The 19,425-nt window shown below is 40.6% G+C and overlaps 1 protein-coding gene and 1 long non-coding RNA gene across 2 annotated transcripts in view; one reads left to right on the top strand and one right to left on the bottom strand.

The window, feature by feature from the left end:
• Positions 1–14,227, bottom strand: part of ITGA1 (integrin subunit alpha 1) — a 151,716-nt gene extending 137,489 nt beyond the window's left edge. The window contains exons 1-2 of the mRNA XM_075128464.1: positions 12,894–14,227; positions 11,758–11,843 (exon numbers count right to left, since the gene is read on the bottom strand). Coding sequence (XP_074984565.1) covers positions 11,758–11,806 — 49 coding nt within the window. The 5' untranslated portion in view covers positions 11,807–11,843; positions 12,894–14,227. The remainder of the gene's footprint in view (positions 1–11,757; positions 11,844–12,893) is intronic.
• The window catches only part of LOC125637173 (uncharacterized), a 180,424-nt gene that overhangs the window by 142,674 nt on the left and 18,325 nt on the right, over positions 1–19,425 (top strand). The window lies entirely within an intron of this gene.

The raw sequence follows: 19,425 nt of genomic DNA, 5'->3' as shown, positions 1-19,425 counted from the left end.
CCATGTGGATCAAAAAGAATGTACACTGGAAAACATAATCCCAACTGTACATACAAAATGATGGGATCTAAATTAGCTGTTACTGCTCAAGAAAGATTTTGGAGTCATGGTGGATAGTTCTCTGAAAACATCCACTCAACGTGTAGCAGCAGCCAAAAAAGCTAACATTAGGAAAGGGATGGTGTGATGTGGTGCAACTCACCACTGTGGCGCCACTTGCCAGCTGTCCTGGGAATTAGCTCTGCTTGCCAGGGCACCCTCCTCTGGTGGTGCCTCAATGCCATCACTTCTGCTCTGGGACCCACGTTGCTCCCAGGATTGTGGCATCCTCTTCAGTGACACAACCCTCCGGCCATGTTATGCTCTGGGTTCCTCCCTTCCAGGGGCTCTGCAATATCTGTCCAGCCACTTCCCTCAGTGGCGACTGGGGGAGGGACCTGGGCCTGCCCACTACTCTGGGTCTCAGCCCTAGGGACCCTGTAGATGGCTGTCACTTGCTGCATCCCCTTTGACTCCTCTGTAGATCTCCCTGAGCCACTTCCCCATAGGCCCAGCACCCTCTTTGCCCTTGCCTCAGCCTACAGATTCTTGCAGCCTACTAGGAGTTGCCTTTAGCTTCCCGGGTCTCTGCCTGCAGCACTGCTCTGTCCAGGGTGCTTGCTACCTTCAGCCTACAAAGCAACCAATCCTCCTCAAGCTGCTCCATACTGCAGCTCTTCTTATATGGGCCTGCCTGGCCTTGATTGGTTGCTCCTATAAGCCCTTCTGTGATTGGTTGCCTCCTGCACAGTGTCCCTAGGGCTCTATTAACCCCTTAAGGGCCAGTGTGGGGCAGATGCCCCATCACAGATAGGTAATAAGACACAGTGCCAATATATAAATCAATGGTACACCCACACCTTGAATACTGTGTGCACTTCTGGTCACCCCATCTCAAAAATGGGAATTAGTATTGGAAAAGGTACAGAGAATGGCAACAAAATTATTAAGGGTATGGAACAGCTTCCATATGAAGAGAGATTAAAAAGATTTGGACTTTTCAGCTTGGAAAAGAGAAGATTAATGGGGGATATGATAGTGTTCTATAAAATCATGAACACTGTAGAGAAAGTGAAAAAGGAAGTGTTATTTTCTCCTTCACAAGAACCCGGGGTGGGGGGTGGGGGAAGAGGGTCAACCAATGAAATTAATAGGCAGCAGGTTTAAAACAAACCAAAGGAAGTACTTCTTCAGACAATGCACAGTCAACTTGTGGAATTCACTGCTGTGAATGTTGTGAAGGCTAAAACTATTATGGGGTTCAAAAAAGAATTAGATAAGTTCATGGAGGATAGGTCCATCAATGGCTATTAGCCAAGATGGTCAGGGATGCAACCCCTGCTCTGGGTTTCCCTAACCTCTGACTGCCAGAAGCTGGGAGTGGATGACAAGTGATGCCCTGAAGGTGTCCTAGAAGAGGGGTGATGATCCATGGGTCTTGAACCCAGGTCCAAAGTCCTGTGCATCTGAGACACCATCCAGGGGCTTGTTAGTAGCTGGTGGGCCAAGTGACTGATGGAACCATAGCCCCACCAAAGTCATCCACCCACAGGAGTCCTGACTGGAGGAGCACCTGACTCCACTGATTGGTCTGTCTGTGCTAATTAAGCCAGAAAGAAGCACAGAACATTGTCTAAGCAACTGGGTGAATTCCTGATTGGCTGCTAGTTGGATCCTGCCTTTTTTCCTGACTCCTCAACTTTGCTTCCCTTTTCTCGGTCCTGGGCCCTGCATCCCTGACTTGTTCCTGCTTTGGTCCTGATCCCTGCCCTTGGTTTCTGACTCCAACTCTGGCTCTGACCTTTGGCTCAATACCTGACTCTGATTATTGACTCCTGACTTCAGCTCCTTCTCCTACCACTTGGTCTGACTACCCAAGTCCTGGTCCTGACAGTGATATTCTTGGAGAATGCCAAGTTTTGGTTCTGTCTTTGTTGGTCAGTGGTATGAATTTTCCCCCAATACCCCACTTTTTCCTGTAGACAGAGTGTGATGTTTGCATACCAGGTGCCAGCTCACGCCAAGGCCCCTAGGTCTCAATGAACACTGACAAATGCATAGCTGGAAATGTATCTGGCTTACCTTTGTGTTAGTATTGTTAAAATAGGTGTTAGGTATTGTAGAGATGTTGTGTTCAGTGTTTGGACTTTTGGAAATGCTTGTGAGTTGCTGCATGCATTCATCTCACTTACAGTATTTGTGTCCCATGTTATGCAGTAATATTCAAGTATTTGCTTTGTAACTATAAAAGTCTTTGCTCTGAAATTGAAAACCCCCAGAGTCAGGAGAGAAGCATTACTAAATATGAAATGCTAGTTTACCACAAGAGGTGTCATTTCCTGCCCAACAAAGGAAGCCGCATAGACACCAGGCAAGCCATTGTGAAACATCAGTGGACAAAAGACTTTGTTGATTGTTCTCTTCACACCCACGAAGAGGGGATGTGCACAAACAAAAGGAGTACTTGTGGCACCTTAGAGACTAACCAATTTATTTGAGCATAAGCTTTCGTGAGCTACAGCATCCGATGAAGTGAGCTGTAGCTCACGAAAGCTTGTGCTCAAATAAATTGGTTAGTCTCTAAGGTGCCACAAGTACTCCTTTTCTTTTTGCGAATACAGACTAACACGGCTGCTACTCTGAAACCTGTGCACAAACAGTCATTCCATCACAGCTTGAACTCTGGAGAGAAAGGATTAAAAATCCCTGTCAAGAAGAAATTGTTAGCTGCCTGGAATTTGGAAAGAGCAATATTTTTAAGCATAAGCAAGGGATCCCCAAGCTGCTTAGCTGGGTCAGCCCTACCAGACATATAGCGCTTGCATATTACAGCAATTTCAATTACCTTTTGGAGCCCAAGATTGTAACTCATTTGTGTGTGTATGTTTACCTGCTTCAACCTTGTAAATAACTCTTATTTCTTTTTCCTAGTTAATAAATCTTTAGATAGTTTGTTATAGGATTGGTTTCAAGTATTGTCTTTGGTGTGAGATCTGAGGTACAATTGATCAGGGGTAAGTGATTGGGCCTTTGGGACTGGGAGTAACATGAATATTGTTGTGAGTTTTGGTGTAAGGGACCATCTATCGTAAAGGCAAGCTTGCCTGGGTGGCAAGACAGACCAGATTGCCCAAGGGGACTGTCTGTGATTCCATGTTAAGGCAGTTACAGTGCTTGAGGAGTTCACACTTGATACTTGGTTGTGAAATCTAATTATAGAACATACAATCAATTTAGGGTTTGTGCCCTGGTTTGTAACAGTCTTCTCTGAGGTTGGCACTCTCAGTTGTGAGCCACTCGAGACAGCCTGACACATGGATCTTCATGATATTATTTTGTTTTCCGGTTTGTAATAGTTTAATTAGTTAATGTTTGTAAAACATCTTAAAAGTGGAAAATACTATACAAGTGCTTCATATTCAAAATTCTTCATATTTTCGATATTGTCACAAAAACTGAACAGCCAGGATTTATTGTTCTCTTCAGTTTGTCTTCCTGGCTTGGAATATGAGTTTATATATCAATTGACCTAGAATACTCTTGAGTCAAATTCATCCCTAGTCTGTATCTCTACTGAAATCAAAGGAATCGATCCATACTCATCAGATTTAAAATACTTTCCAATTACTACTATATGATTTTTCTCTCCCACATTTTCGTAAGAGACAGTTTTGTTTTCTTTAGTGTTCAACTTGAGTTTGTAGTCCTTATTGTAATTACTTCAGCTCTTTCTGGAAAGATCTACTCAAGCCTTCATTTCTCTTGATGACTTCTTTGTATTCATGAATATCTTAAAGCAGAAAGGGATGAATGTATGACATAGTTTCTTTTTATATAATGCCATCAAACTTCAACTTGTTCTCTTTAGTCTATGACTAAGTTTTATTTTATTATTAATGTAGTAGAATTTTCACATAAAATAGAATGAAAGGATTCTTACATATGGTGCTTCTATTTATTTTTGCATTGAGAGACCTTTTTTCATTGTTTTCTGTACTATTCTGTTTCTACTGAGTAAACTACTATTTTATAGTCAACAGCCTACACTGAAAACCTGATTCACTGATTCCTGTGGCTCATGGGACACTGTTTTAATTCTCTGGCATACTATAGCATTGCTTTTAACTCAGGTTATGTTTTTTTGAACTCCATGACATTGTACCAGACCCAAGCACAAGTAAAATGTCTCTTTTTGGAATGTAACGTATTGAGTGATGTACCAATCGATATCGAAAGAGAACCTGTTTGCAGTGTTGTTGTAGCTGTGTTGGTCCTAGGATATGAGAGAGACAAGATAGGTGAGGTGATACATTTTATTGGAACGATTTGCGTTGGTGGAGGGTACAAGCTTTTGAAACCCTTTACGCACAACAATCTAATTCCCAGTTGCTCATTTCAAGTGATCACCTCCAACATGTGTTACCCCTTCTGCTTAAAAATTAGTCCCAACTTGTATTTAGCTTAGACACTCTGCTTCCATCCTCAGAGCTGAAGAAGAGCTCTGTCTAGCTCAAAAGCTTATGCCTTCCATCAATAGAAGTTGGTCCAATAACAGATATCACCACACCTACCTTGTCTATCTCAAGATAAGATCAGAAACCCTGAATTTTATTTGGATACTCATTCATAGAATCAGATTAAAATTATGTTGATCTTTGACACAAGTGGTGCTGCTTCTCTACTCTGTGAAGCCTAATTCTGCACCAGTAAAATCAATGTAGTTTTGCCATTGACTTCAATGGAAGTAGGACTGAAGACTTTATGACCAAGAAGTTGGAAAAAAAAATGTTTACTTGTTTAGGTTTAAATGTATTAAAGAAAAAGGTTCAGCCAGAGATTGCAATCCGTATTCTAAGGATGATAGCCATAAAAAGACACATACAACATACAGTCTAATGCAAGCCTCCTTGGTTCATTTCTGAGACCATTGTATACAATCTAGAAAAATAAAGTTATTTGAATTGAGACCAGAAATCTGAGATGGTGAATTAATTTTTTATTACTTGTAGGTTTAAAAGCTTCATTCTAGCTGTCTATCCCTCTGCAGCATTTTAGTCATTATAGCCTTTCTTGTAAATAAGCGACTTAATTATGTTTTCAAACAAAGATTAGTTATTATTCAGACATTTTCCAATCTTTCATAAAAGTATTTAGAAAACCAATACTTAGCACTAAGAGACCACTGTGCATTTTAAGAGCTTGAAGAAGCATTATCTAATTCATGACAATAACATCTTTACCCCATGTTATAAGGTAATATTTAAGTGTTTGCTCTAAAACTGTAAATCCCCACAGTAAGGAGAGAAGCATTCCCAAGTGTGAACTGCTATTTTACCACACAAGGTGTTACTCCCTCTCCAACAAAAGAAGGCTCATAATGCAGTATTGTTGGGGTTTTTTTTAGGCGCACCATCAGGAGAGGTTGCAGCAACGTGAACAGCTCCATATTACATGTATATAATATTTTATGGCATCAATTTAAAAAGAAAAACCTTACTTCGCTGTAGAAGCCCTATCTTTTGAATGTACTAATTTATATGAAGTGTGCCCTCCTAAGGCTAAATTATGGCTTTGCCACAAACCTTCAGTGAGGGGGAGTACCTTGTTACTCCTTACTGGGAATTTGAGGCAGGTCCTCTCCATTGACTTCAATGGCGCTATGACAATTTACACCAGCTGCAGATCTGCTCCATAGAGTCACAATCTATCTCCAATTCCCTTCCTTATCTGGTGGGAGGAGAAGGATGAATCTTCTCTTGCCCTACATCTTGTGCAGATTACTGCTCCCAATGTATAACTGTAGTTTTGTTGGCCACAGCATTTAGGGGGAGAAGCCATGACTCTGCCCATTCCCCACACCTGTCTGATCACCCTCCACTGGATGGTATCTGCAATCAGAACTTAGTTAACAATGCGGTTGATTAATAGGATCTAGTTGAATCTTCCATAGTTGTGTTGGCTCTGAAGAGCTAACAGAAGTAAACTTGGAACTTACGTATATGAAGTATGTAGCTATAACAGAATGCATGGGGAAAGAGGGATAGATTGGTGATTTAGATGCTGCCATTTTTTTCATAGTCAGTTTCATGGTGGCACATTCTTAAACACAGCAGTCATGCTATCTGGAGTGGCTCATGATCATGAGTGCCAATCTCAGGGCAGACTGTTAAAAAGCAAGGCAGAACCCCCAAACTGGTTGTATGTTCTATAATTAGATTTCACCAACCCAGTAACAAATGTGAACTCCTAAAGCATTATAATAGTCTTACCATGGTGTCACAGACAGCCTCTTGGGCATTCCAGTCTATCTTGCCACCCTGGTAAGTCAGACTATGTGACTGATGGTCACTTTACACCAAAAAAATCACAATAATATTCAGATTACTCCCAGTCCCAAAGGACCAGTGATTTACCCAAAGTCAGCTGTGTGCAGATCTCAAACTGAAGACAATGCCTGTAGCCAATCCTGTAATAAACTATCTAAAGATTTATTAACTAAGAAAACAAACAAGAAAGTTATATACAAGGTTAAAACAGGAAATGTACCCATGCAAATGTGTTACAGCCTTAGATTTAAAGTAATAACATAAGCTTCTATAATAAGCAGTTCTATACATCTTTAGGGCTGACCCATGCCAAGCAGTGTGGCAAAGCTGAATCTTATCATCCCTTTGTTTCTGCATTTTGATTGACTACATGATGCGAAGAGCAACATCAAAGGAAGACACAGGAATTATGTGCAATAGAGAAGAACTTGACTTTGTAGATTATATTGTTTTGTTAGTCACAGATGATGATGCCATAAAAAAGACCACTATCAATGTCAAATGTGAGGTCACCAAAGTAGAATTAGAAATCAGCTTTAAGAAAACAAAAGTCAAGATCATTAAAAGAGGAGTCAGCAATGGTGGCGTATATGTGATTGATAAAGAAGAGTATAGGCAGGTTAATTAATCTGCGTATCTTGAAAGCACAATCAGTACTGAGGGTCAACTTCACAAGGAGGTAGAAGCAAGAATTGGAAAGCTATGTGGAGCTTTGTCAAGATTATCAAATATATGAAAAAAAATAGGGAGATACATACAAGAATGAAGATAAAGTTATGCAGTGTTCTTCTGATACCCACATGGTTATATGCTTCTGAAACTTGGCAAATGCTAAAAGCCCATAACAGGGAACTTGACACATTCCATCAGAGATGCTTGTGGAGAACACCTGGTGTCTGCCAGTGGGATATAGTAACTTACGCTGATGAGTAACAAAGGACTGTCCTACAGACTGTAGAGGCAATGATCTGAGAAAAAAGGCTGACATGGTTTGGGCATGTTGAATGGATGTTAAAAAATTATATCCATAGACAAGCTCTTGACTGGATGCAACTTGGTGAAAGATGGAAGAGGGGGAGACAGATAACATATAAGAAAACCACTGAGAAAGATGTTGCTGTGATGGATACAACCAACAATGGAACAAGACATGTGACATTATACAGACGGAGGTGAAAAACCTGGGTTGCCTCATGTGTCACAAGGCATGAGAGCAGCTAATACTTTAAAAGTTAAATAGAAAAGTTTTATTTCCTTAATTTGAATTGTGTCAACACATTACTGAGCTCTGGTAGAGCAGAGAATTGCTAGGTGATGCCTCAACTTCCCCAGAGCCTGCTGCTACAAAGGAGAGTTGGGAAACAAAAGAAAGGGGAGGGTTAGAGTTGGAGAGATCATGGAATCATAGAAATGTAGGGTTGGAAGTGACTTTGAGAGATCATCAAGTCCAGCCCCCTGCACTACAGCAGGACCAAGTCAATCTAAATGATCCCTGACAGGTGTTTGCCCAGTCTTTTCTTTAAAACCTCCAATGATGGGGATTCCACGGACTCCCTTGAAAGATTGTTTCAGATCTTAACTACTCTAATTAGAAAGTTTTCCCTAATATCTAACTTAAATTTGCTTACTGAAAATTAAGCCCATTGCCTCTTGCCCTGTCTTCAGGGGACATGAAGAACTGATCATTGTACTCTTTATAAGGACCCTATGGTATTTGAAGACTTATCAGTTTTCTTTTTCTCAAGACTCAACATACCCAGTTTTGTAACCTTTCCTTATAGGTCAAGTTTTCAAACCATTTATCCTGTTTGTTGTTCTCCTCTGGATTCTCTCCAATTTATCCACATCTTTGCTAAAGTGTGGCACCCAGAATTGGATAAAATACTCCAGCTGAGGCCCCACCAGTGCCAAGCACAATTTTACAATTACCTCCCGTGTCTTACACCCCAGAATATTAGCCTTTTTCGCAACTCCACCACATTTTTGACTCATATTCAACTTGTGATCCACTATAGCCTCCAGAACTTTTCAGCAGTACTACCACCTTGCCAGTTATTCCCCATTTTGTAGTTGTGCATTTGACTTTTCTTTCCTAAGTGTAGTACTTTGGAGGACATCAGAATTTAAAATGACCTTGACAAATTGGAGATTTAGTCTGAAATCAACAAGACAAAATTCAATAAAGACAAGTGCAAAGTGCTTGCAATCCTTCCCACAGTGGTGCCATCTGCAAATTTGATAAACATATTCTCACCTTCATTTTCCAAGTCATTAATGAATATATTGACTAGTACCAGTCCTGGGACTGACTCCTGAAGGATCCTATTAGATCTACTCCCCAAGTAAACCATCGATAACAACTCTTTGGCTATGTCTGTACTTATGGCAGCATATATAATAGAGACACTGCATGCCCAGCTAGCTTGGATATAAACAGCAGTGTAGATTGTGAGGCACTGTTTAGACTAGTAGAGTACAGACACACCAGAACCTTTATGGTATATATCCTATTGGCTCTCTACGCAAGCAGTGCCTCCCATGTCTACAGGGCTATTTTCAGCCGTCTGGTGTCCTGTTGCCTCCCCACTGCTGGAACCTTTTTTGCTGTAGTGAAAGTCTCCGGCAATGGAGAAAGTCTCCGGCAATGGAGAGGCAGCAGGGAAACTGAAGTGAAAGTTTCCAACAGCCAACTTGAATACTTTAACCTTGAATACTTGAATATTCTTTAACCTGTTCTTTATGTATTTTGGCTTGCATTCCTTCCTCAATATTAATAATTTGTCCCAGTATGTTTCTAGGTATTGAAGTTAGGTTGATTGGTCTATTGTTCCCCAGGTCATCTTTGTTTCCCTTTTTAAAGAAAAGTACTATTTTTATCAGTCAGGCCTCTGGGACCTCACCTGTCCTCCATGAGTTCTTAAAGGTGTCAAGATCTGATGCACTCAAGCCCATTTTTAAATCCCTGCACTGCCTTCTGCCCAAAATATTTGTGTGCCAAGACCTTTAGTGCTCTCAGTCAGGCCTACTTTTCAACCTGTACCCATAGGGCTTTGGAAACCAGGCACCATCCTGTTGGTACAGGCAAGTATGTGTCTATAAGCACCAGAATGCACAAAACTGGGTGCTTTGAAAATGTGACTATACACATAAAACCATCAACCTGTAAACTATCTAAAAAGACATGTTTGATACTAGTATCAGAGCTATGGCAGTCAAAACTGTTTTCTTTGTTGAATTATTAAATATCAGTTGTTAAGGTCTATAATGAAGCTGCTAAGACTTACAATTCCAATCAAACAATAATATAATATCTATATATTTCTCATGTATGGTATTAGACAATTTTCTTGTAGGTATTACAGAGGGAGTGGGTCTTGGGAAGAATTTCAAGGAGGAAAGGGTAGTGGTTTTATGGAAAAATTCAGCAATGATCTTCCATGTGTAAGGGTTGGTATGGAGGAAAACATGACATAGTATAATATGCAGGAGGGACAGGGTTAAAATATAATCCTAAATACATTCCAGATGATTACCGGTGTGTTTATAATGAACTCAACCTAATTTCCTGTTGGCAAACAGTAATCTCGTCATTCCCCAGTCTAAACAGTACTGCAGGGTACCCATTAAACAAGCCAAGACCAAAAACATCAACTTAACCTACATTAATGTGAAGTTCTCATTTTTTTCAGAATTCTGAATGTAAAAGAATCTTAAAGATATTGCTGAAATAGAGTACATAGTAAATAGAAGTGTACATCCCTGATAAAGATTGTGGCCCCAGTTCTCTGGCTCATCTCAAAGCAGAATTTAACCCATGGGATCTTACCACTTAGGGATTCCCCTTGTGTAAAGTGAGCATTGACTGGCATAAACCCATCACAGCTGCTCTAATTTATGCCAGGGGACTGGTCCAGCACCAGCTTTGCAGTCTCCCTCCTGATCTGCACTGAGAATTGCATCTGGCCATAGCATGGTGTACTTGGCTGGGGGTAAGGAACATAGAGACTCCCCCTACCCTTCCCCACGTAGGGCACTCCATGCAAAGGCCAGGCATAAAAGCTATCCTAGTGCTTAGGAAAACACAGGGTCTACTCCCTCCTGATATCTCCCAGGGGTGCAAGTTGACCCAAAGTGGAAGGGAGGGCCATGGTGGAGTCAGGGCCATGGCTTCATACCCCTGTTGGTACCGGCCCACAGAACTGGTCATTCTGGGGAAGGCAGCTGCACCATCCAAAGTGATGTGGGAAGGATGAAGCTCATGAGGCATTAGAAGCATGTTGCCTTTTTATATAATAGGCCTCAATGTTCAAAAGGGAATAGTAATTTTGTGTGCTTAATTTTTTTTGGTTCCCATCTTGAGATACCTTTAAGGGGCCTGATTTTCAGAGGGTGGATGAATGCTCAGCATTTTCTGAAAAGCAATACCCTTCATAGTATCTCAGGTTGGGCATTTAACAATTGAGTTACCGAACACTTTTGAAAACCTTGACCATAACATCACTAACAGGGCTCCTTCTTACTCACTACCCATTTACTAGTATGACATCAAAAAGTATAGTTTTTCCTTTTACCAGAAATTTTGAATGAATGACAGAGAATGCTGATCAATGATGATGATGCTGTAAAGGAAGAATGAACAACATTCTTATATAAAGAAGAGAAATAGATATTCTGTAAGTTGGTGGGTCTCAAGTGGTTATTAGTGGACCACTGATGGTCCGTGCAGAGCTGGCTGGTACCATGGCATTGACTTTCCTTCTTGGTTGCAGTTGCGGGAAGCAGAGCAGATGAGAGTGGGAGATGAAATGGAGAGCAAAGTAGACCATGGGGGTTAAACCCTTACCCCACTGAAGACAAAACTCCCAATGATTTCAGCATGGCCAGAATTTCAACTTGTGTTCCATAAAAACTAAACATATTGTACTAACGACAGCTAAGAATACTTCATTTTCCTACGATTGCTTTTCTATATGAGCACTTGCTTAGTTGTCACAAGGATATTATGTAATTTTGAGTAGGAGGGGAAGTGGTGTACGAGACAATCTCCTGCATTGGATAAGTGTGAGAATCCTTGCTCAGAGCACTGTTGATGGGGGGTGGGACGTGGGAAGGAGAGAATGAAGTATTTCCAAGAAAGAATAAGCATTTAGCTTTCAGAATTAGAGATGAGTCAGAACTGAAATGTCCATTATGGGAAGGCTTGGAATGATTCAATTTTTATCAGTAACTGTTGGCAAACAATCAATGTCACCATATACAGACAAACCGACAAAAATATTTCCACTGACAATAATAAAAATTTACAGTTAGGCAAAGAAAAAAAAATGCTGCTTGAGAATTAGAGTTTGATTGAAGCATATTTACTGTGTATATTTTGACTTGTGATACTCACACTTTGTGTTTGAAAGGTTTAATTTTTGAATCTCAATGTCTACCGTCATGAAATAATTGTTGTCTGACCACCATTATTTCCCATAACTGCGAAAATTTAAATGGATAAAAACAGAAAAAAATGATTAAAAACAAACATAGATATAATCCATCAAAATTATTTTAAAAAATTGAATTAGCCAAACCTAATTATGTGTAAGTATTTATGGTTCTTCCCCCAAATTCTTGCACATAAGTAGATAGGCGGATCCAGCAATTACTATACTCATAATTCTTTGGGCCAACATTTAATACAGATCCTTGTTCTTTTCTAGGTCCACAGTAACCAGGATCCAATAGATTCAGTTTGCTGGTTGCAGTTTTGGTTACCTGTGATTACCTTCCAGGGGAATGTGACAATATTGTTCAGGGCTCACTCTCTGCTGGTCAGTTAAAGAATATTGTGCCCCCATTTAGTTAAGCTCTGCCTGCACTAGAGTGGTAGAAACACAGCTTAATCATACCAACAGAATTATCATAGGCGCCCTGAAGCCAACAAAACTTGTATGTTTACCAGTCCTAGCCAATATCCCTCCACCTAACATCCGTCATCAGAATGCACCCAACAAACTAATAAAGGTACAGCAAATACCACACTTAAGTGTTCAGGGATATATGGGATGCACCCTGCCACTGACTGTGTCGCAGAAATCCTATCAGGACAGTACGGCATGCTTTCCATCCAGCTGATAACATCTTCAGCTCACTCTGGTGGACAGAATGGGAGAGAGCCTCTGCCACTAACAGGAACTCCCACATCACCACCAGCCCAGATGCCACTTCTGGGGCATGGTTCACTGTGCCATGACCGACTATGCTAGGGGCATCCAGGACAGCCAACTGTGCAACTGTGGTGTTGTGCAGAGTGCGATGCATGTGCTGGATGGTTACTCTATTTGTATTGGACTCCACAGAGGCCTTCCCAAGCTGAACACTGCTTCAGAGACCACTGACTGACTCAAGACTATTTAGCTGGGGTTTTTTAGCCTTATCTTGCTTGTCTTGCCCAAATGCGATCACTAGATATACAGTTCAAAACTGTTAATTTTGAATTTTACAACTCAGCAATAGCTGCCTGTGACAAGGTGGTCCACTTACCACAGGGATGGCACCTCCTCCTGGCCGCTCTGAGAATTAGCTTCAGAGGTAGATGACCCTTCTGCAGTAGCACGCCATCTCTTCATCTCTCTCTCTTGTCTGCCGACCCTCTCTCGCTCCAGGAACCACTGCTGACTCTTTGTGACTTGGCCCTCAGGCCAGACCACATAATGGTTTCTCCTTCTTGGGTTGGGAAGTCTCTTCCAACAAACAGGCTCAGGTAGTCTTCCTATTCACTGTATCGTAGTGCCACTCCCTCAGTAGCTGACAGGAGAAGCTGGGCCCGCTCTCTACTCCATTTTTTCTGGCTCAGGGACCCTCTAGCCAGCAATCAAGGTCTGTTCCTTCTTAGACCTTACTGTCTTTCCTTGATTCCTGTCCTACTTTCCTGGTTTCCCCCCCTCTGGGATTGCCAGTCCAACCACACCTCCCTTCTCCCAGGGAGCAACTGCAGGCTTTCCCAGCAGCCCTCTCTGCTTCCAATTTCTGTATTTATAAATCCAGCCCAGCTCGTTCCTCCCCAGCTGGGCTTCCTCCCTCAGTCAGGGGATTGCTTAGCCACCTGATTCCTCTCAGCTGTGGCCTTTTGCATTAATTTGCCCCCTTCTCAAGCAGCCTTAACCCTTTCAGGACATTTGTGGGGTGGACACCCCATCACACAGCCACAACTTTTGAAGGGTCTCTATATGCCCTCACACATAAAGAAAGGCAGTGTTTTCCAATCCTAAACAAAAATGTGGAAGGGTAGGTTCAGTGAGGAAGCAGTAACCACTACTACCGAGCTGCAGCAAGTATGGCAGCCCTTTCTCTGAGTATCTTTCTAAGAAATCTATGCCTCATTTGCTCAGAACAAAAGGGGCTGACAAGTGGTGTCTGCAAATTAATAAGCATCCCTCTTCTGACCACCTCAGACGAAGCAGCCTCAGATGAAAAGGCAGTGTAAGAAGCACCCTCTGTAGGCTTTCCTATTATGATTCACACAGCTTCCAAGTATCTCAGAAGTCTTCAAGGAAGAGTAAGGGCCCTCTCTGTTTTCCAGACTCCAGTTCTAGAAGTCTAAAACACAGTAAGTAAGTTGGGGGAAAACTCATCAACTAGGATTCTGCCTGAGGTGGAGAAGGCAAAGACCATTGGCTGAGGGAAGTATTGCTGGCTATGCTGACTTTAAGATTGCATATAGCCAAATGTCATCTTTCATCAGGTCCCATAAACAGCTTGACTATGCACAGAAGCCCCATGATCATGAGTCTCCACAGAGAAGCAAGATCAGCTACTACTCCTAAGAGCTGTACTTGCTAAATTTCAGAGTAACAGCCGTGTTAGTCTGTATTCACAAAAAGAAAAGGAGTACTTGTGGCACCTTAGAGACTAACCAATTTATTTGAGCATAAGCTTTCGTGAGCTACATGCTCAAATAAATTGGTTAGTCTCTAAGGTGCCACAAGTACTTGCTAAAAGATCTCTCAACAAGATTGGCTCAGCAGTAAGATAGTCATTCATGAGAGTGGAGCCTAAAAACATTGATCTTGTAGGATCCTATCCAGTGATGAGCTTTCTGGAAGTGGACTTCTGTGTCAGTGGATACTGCCAGTTGCCAGTGTTCTTCTAATGGAAAGATGTGAGCAGTAGCCATAAAGCCATCTCTTCACTCCTGCTCTCTACAAGGGCCCTAGCGAAAATAAGAGAATATGTCTGAATGATAGTGGTAGCCCTATTTGGCCAAGGAGATTCTGGTTTACAATGATAGAGCTATTCCTTTTTTTTTTTTTTGAATTTTCTATTTAACTTTTTTTTCTTTTAAGGTTCAAAACACACAAGAAAATTTCACCTAAAGTTTCAGATCTGTATTTTCAACTTAAGTTAACTGTAACAAAGTTTTTATCTTGGAATTAACTTAACCTTTTGTTGAGTTTCAGATACAAAGAAAAATTCTTTCATTCACAACATCCAAATGTATCTCCTGCACCAGTTTACTGAAATTGTGTGGATAAATTTAGGAACCAACCAACTGCAACCAAACAGATTGGCTTACTAGTAGTAAGTGTGCACAGTCACAGCAGTGTTGTATCTCAGGAGATTAGAGAGACAAGATAGGTGAGATCGTATCTTTTATTAGACCAACTTCTGTTGGTGAGAGAGACAAGATTTTGAGCCTACATAGCCACCAGGTCTGATACCTGAAGAAGAGCTCTGTGTAAGCTCGAAAGCATGTCTCTCTCACCAACAGAAGTTGGCCCAGTAAGAGATATTATCTCACCTACCTTATCTCTTTAATGGTAAGTAGGTATTTTGATTCAAGTTCACATTTTAATAAATAGATGTAAATATATTTTAAAATCTCCAGGAGACATCTGTTTTCTGTTCATTATACACATGACATAGCAAGCTTTTCTAGAGGCGAAAATGACATGTTGTAAACCTAAATCTATCTAATTTTATTTCTAAGGTTTAGTGCTGAAATGAAGCTCACTACATAATATAACAATATCCTGGTTTTGTTTTTAATCTTCTCTTCATAATAGTTTCTCCTTGACACCAGGACACAAAATTATATGGGGAACAAAATAATATTGAAATATAAAGTATAGGACATAAACTTGAATCAAGATATATATATTTTTCAAGATCTATATTGGGGCATTTTTTATTCTGACATCATGTCACCATTCTCTTTATTGATTTGACAGAGCTGTAACACTTATAGATGTATGGTGTGCAATACCTCTTGTTACAAACACAAACATAATGTATTTCTGTTTCATTAGCTACTGAAAGAGTCCACCTACTATTTTTTGGTGATGATAGTTAAATCGTGCTTACAAACATACTATAATATCTGCTTAGAGATAAGATCAAAAAGCAGTTCATAATCTCATGTTTTCATTTGCATAAAATATTCCTGATTTCCAGCCCCATTACCTAACCATTTCTGCCGCACCACACATAAAGTCAGCAAATCCTGCCTTGGTCTCTGTGCAGTGGAACTGTAGTTATTCTACTGTCTCTGGGATCCTCCAAAGCTCCAGAGATGACATCATGAGACCAAGAAACGAGGGACATTTTTCATATTATTTATTATATTCATTATCATACAGGTCAGTGTTGGAACAGGTGGTACAATAAATAGTTGATGAGATTATATAACCAGCTTGATAACAAAAAATATTTTACATCTACTATATGCTTTGGCTATGATATCTTTCATGTGATCTCAAGTTCTAATATGTGTCCACAACATACACACTTGCCCTAGGGAAAGAAAACATAGGCAGATAGTCATATGCCTCAATGAAGTCAGCATTTTTCTAGGGAGAATCACAACAGATTTAGAAATGTTGCAACAAAGCAAACTCCTTGTAAACATAGATTTCCGGAAGTTTGGTGCACAAAAGCCATCCACTCCTTTTCCTGAAGTCCAGGACACACTGGCTTTTGTTGAAACTAATCATGCTGTTTGAGACTACAATGCAGGATTTAACTGAAACTGGAGCTCTTTATCCTACTGCTGGCACTTACAAGGACTTTAGTTATCTTTAATAAATGGAATACCAGTATTTACCATCTTTTTAAGAAAAAGGTGCTGAGAATTTTTATAAACAAGATGAGGTGGTTTTGCAGGAAGCATAGTGCAGGTTAATGCTCCATACAGGATGTCATGCATTCCTGTTTAAGGTAATTTGTTTTCTCAAATGAACCAGAGATAAAACTATATTTGTTGCACATGTTCTTCATTTCCACTGGATAGAGCCTTTTAAAAAAGTTGAAATATAACAGCTGGTTTCCAAAATTATATTCATGCAGTATTTCCCTCAGGAGATAAAATCAATCAAATGAAAATGTTCTGGTTATGGCTTATCTTGAGATTAGATAACAGTCATCTTCTATTTTATTCCCCCAAAATGACAATTTAACTAGAAAAAAATCCATATTTTATTGAATGGCTACATAATTCCTTACACTTTAAGGCATAATTATCCGTTAAAAAGCATTATTTGACTGCTATAAAATCTCATGAATCTTACCTGAGATGTTATCTGACACAGTAGTATTTACTGACAAAAAATAAATTCCTTTAGACAACCAAATGGAACAAAAATGTTAGAATGATTTAAGGAATTGTAAATGGACACAAAATCCTAATCAGATTACAGATAAATTAGATTAATCTATGGTGAAATTCAAAGCCAGTACAAAGTGCATCTCTGCGATGCAGAGGAATTGGTTCCATGGCATCCCACATGGGATTTAAGTGGCAAAGAGGGTTTCACAAGGTCTCTTGTTCCTTATTGCAATTTTGTTAAATTTCTATCTCCATAGTTAATCCTGCTTTGTAGTGATTCCAGAAATTGAATTATGGGCAATCTTACTCCCATTGACTTGAAATCAATAGTTTTGCCATCAACATCAGTAGGATCAACATTTGTCCCATATGACTAGCTTGTTTATTGCTGGTTTAGCCCTCTTCCCTCACCACCCCACAACATACACACTTTGTATCTCTTCACACTCTTTTTATGTCTCGGGCCTTGATTAAAGATTCCTTGGAAATTGTTCAAGGTTCTTTGTGATAACACTGGGTATTTTTCTTTTTGTTCAAGTCAACTAATTTGTAAGTGAAAGTAACTAAACAATAGATGACCTCAAATAGACTTGTGCCATTTTAGCACAAAGTGAGTGAACCGCCCATCCCAAATAAACAATGTAGCCAGTGCCTTAAAGGAAACTGCACTTGCTGCTAGTCATTGAACAAAGGGTTGTGTGTGCAATGGAAATTTTTAGCATAAACATTCAGGGTAAAAGTGGTTCTCACCTTTTCCCAGGAGCTTGAACTCCCAGCCAGGCGAAAAGTGAGACATTCCATTGCCTGTCTTTCAACAGGGAGCTGCAGTTATTTATTGAATGAAGAGAAAGAGCTTTTAGTCACTGTGAAGTTTCCGGAGGAGATCAGAATGATGTTATATTTCTTGAAGTTTTTCCAATAACTGTGGCTTTGGTCATACAGGCTGAGGAAGACCTTCTGCTGGCAGGACAGTCTGAGAGCTGTTTAAGCGGATAACCAGCTGATCCTGATTCCTGGCTAGAATAACAATGGGGTTTGTTTCTTAACACATCTTTTAGAGCCATTTGCATCCCAGGAATTTTTTAATACCATTTTTTATTTTCTTTCAGTTTCTCACTAGCTTTGGCTTCATTTTTTTCTGATATTGACATCATCAAACCTCAGCCTTGTCAAGCCTCAGACTGACTGATGGATAATATGGCACTAAGGATATAGATCCTGTTTTGTAATCGGTGTGTCTCTAGCAGATGGCAGGCATATCCTTATAGCTGCTCTAGTTTTTGGTCCTGGAAGGAAATTAGTGGTAGAGCCAGAGCCAGCGAGGATCCATGCAATCCTTGTCTGCATAGAAGGGGGCTGAGTGCCACCTCTAACCACTGTTCTTCCCAACTTACTCTACAACTCTGTGGAAAGCTCTCCATGGAGAGGAGTTCTGTGGGAGGGCAGGGCCTGGGGCAATAGGTGTGCCAAGTGCATTGTTCCACCTGGAAACTACCGAGAGCTCCACTATGAATTTGTTACCGTTGGACTGTATGGAATCCCCTGACACCTCTTAGAGTTGTTCCAGGGATAACTTCATAAAGCAAAAGCCCTGTCAACATAGCCCCAACACCACTGTGCTGACAGCAGGATGGGGAAAGCCATAGAGTATCAGGAGTCACTGGGGAGACATGGGGATGCCACATGGAATACGCTGGTCTCTGATGGATTCTCAGAAATTAGGGTGGATGTGAGGGGAAGTGCAAGTTCTATGGAGGTGGGTGGGAACTCTGACTGGAACCTTGTGGAATTTCCTGTCCTCTTTCTGTTTTGGTTTGTTTTTCCTCTGCAGAAAGAAAGAATCTGGACCCTACAATCCTTACTCAGGCAAAACTATTGATTTCAAACTGAGTAAGGACCTTGGGATTCGTTCCATTTACAATAAGTAGCCTCCTTCAGTAAATTATATTCACTGTAACAACCTCAGCCGATTTTTAATCAAATTTGAAGAGGTTGCATCACCCATTGGTCGATATATCCTTCTCTGGGCCTAAACCATAGAGGATGCAGGCATGACGCAGCTGTTAGCTTGAGACAGCCTGATGTTTTAGCTCAAGCTGTAGAGAGAGACTCATGCCGTTAGGCCCAATATTAGCCATCAGTCACGCCTGCAGTTGGTATTACTTGCAAGGCTGATGGTAAGAGTAGGTAGATTTGATACAACTATAGCTTCTGATTACCCGCGATAGTCTTTGGAACACAACAGGGAGTTCAAATGACTTGTCAGAGCTATTGCAAAACAAAGCTTAAAGATCCCATTTCAAACAGACTTTTCACCCCTCGGATATTTTGGAGCTGAGGGAGAGAAGCTTAGAGACAAAAAAAAGTCTACATTATGTTTAATACTCACTTTCAGTTTTTCTGTGAGAAAAGAATGAAGAAGTTATTTCTCAGGCTGTGGTAGGAGCTTCTTTACATCGCTCCAGCAATATC

Source organism: Caretta caretta, chromosome 5 (genome assembly GCF_965140235.1).
Source record: "Caretta caretta isolate rCarCar2 chromosome 5, rCarCar1.hap1, whole genome shotgun sequence".
NCBI classification, from domain to species: domain Eukaryota; kingdom Metazoa; phylum Chordata; order Testudines; family Cheloniidae; genus Caretta; species Caretta caretta.
The sequence above is the reverse complement of the archived record's forward strand: the minus strand, read 5'-3'. Positions and strand labels throughout refer to the sequence as shown.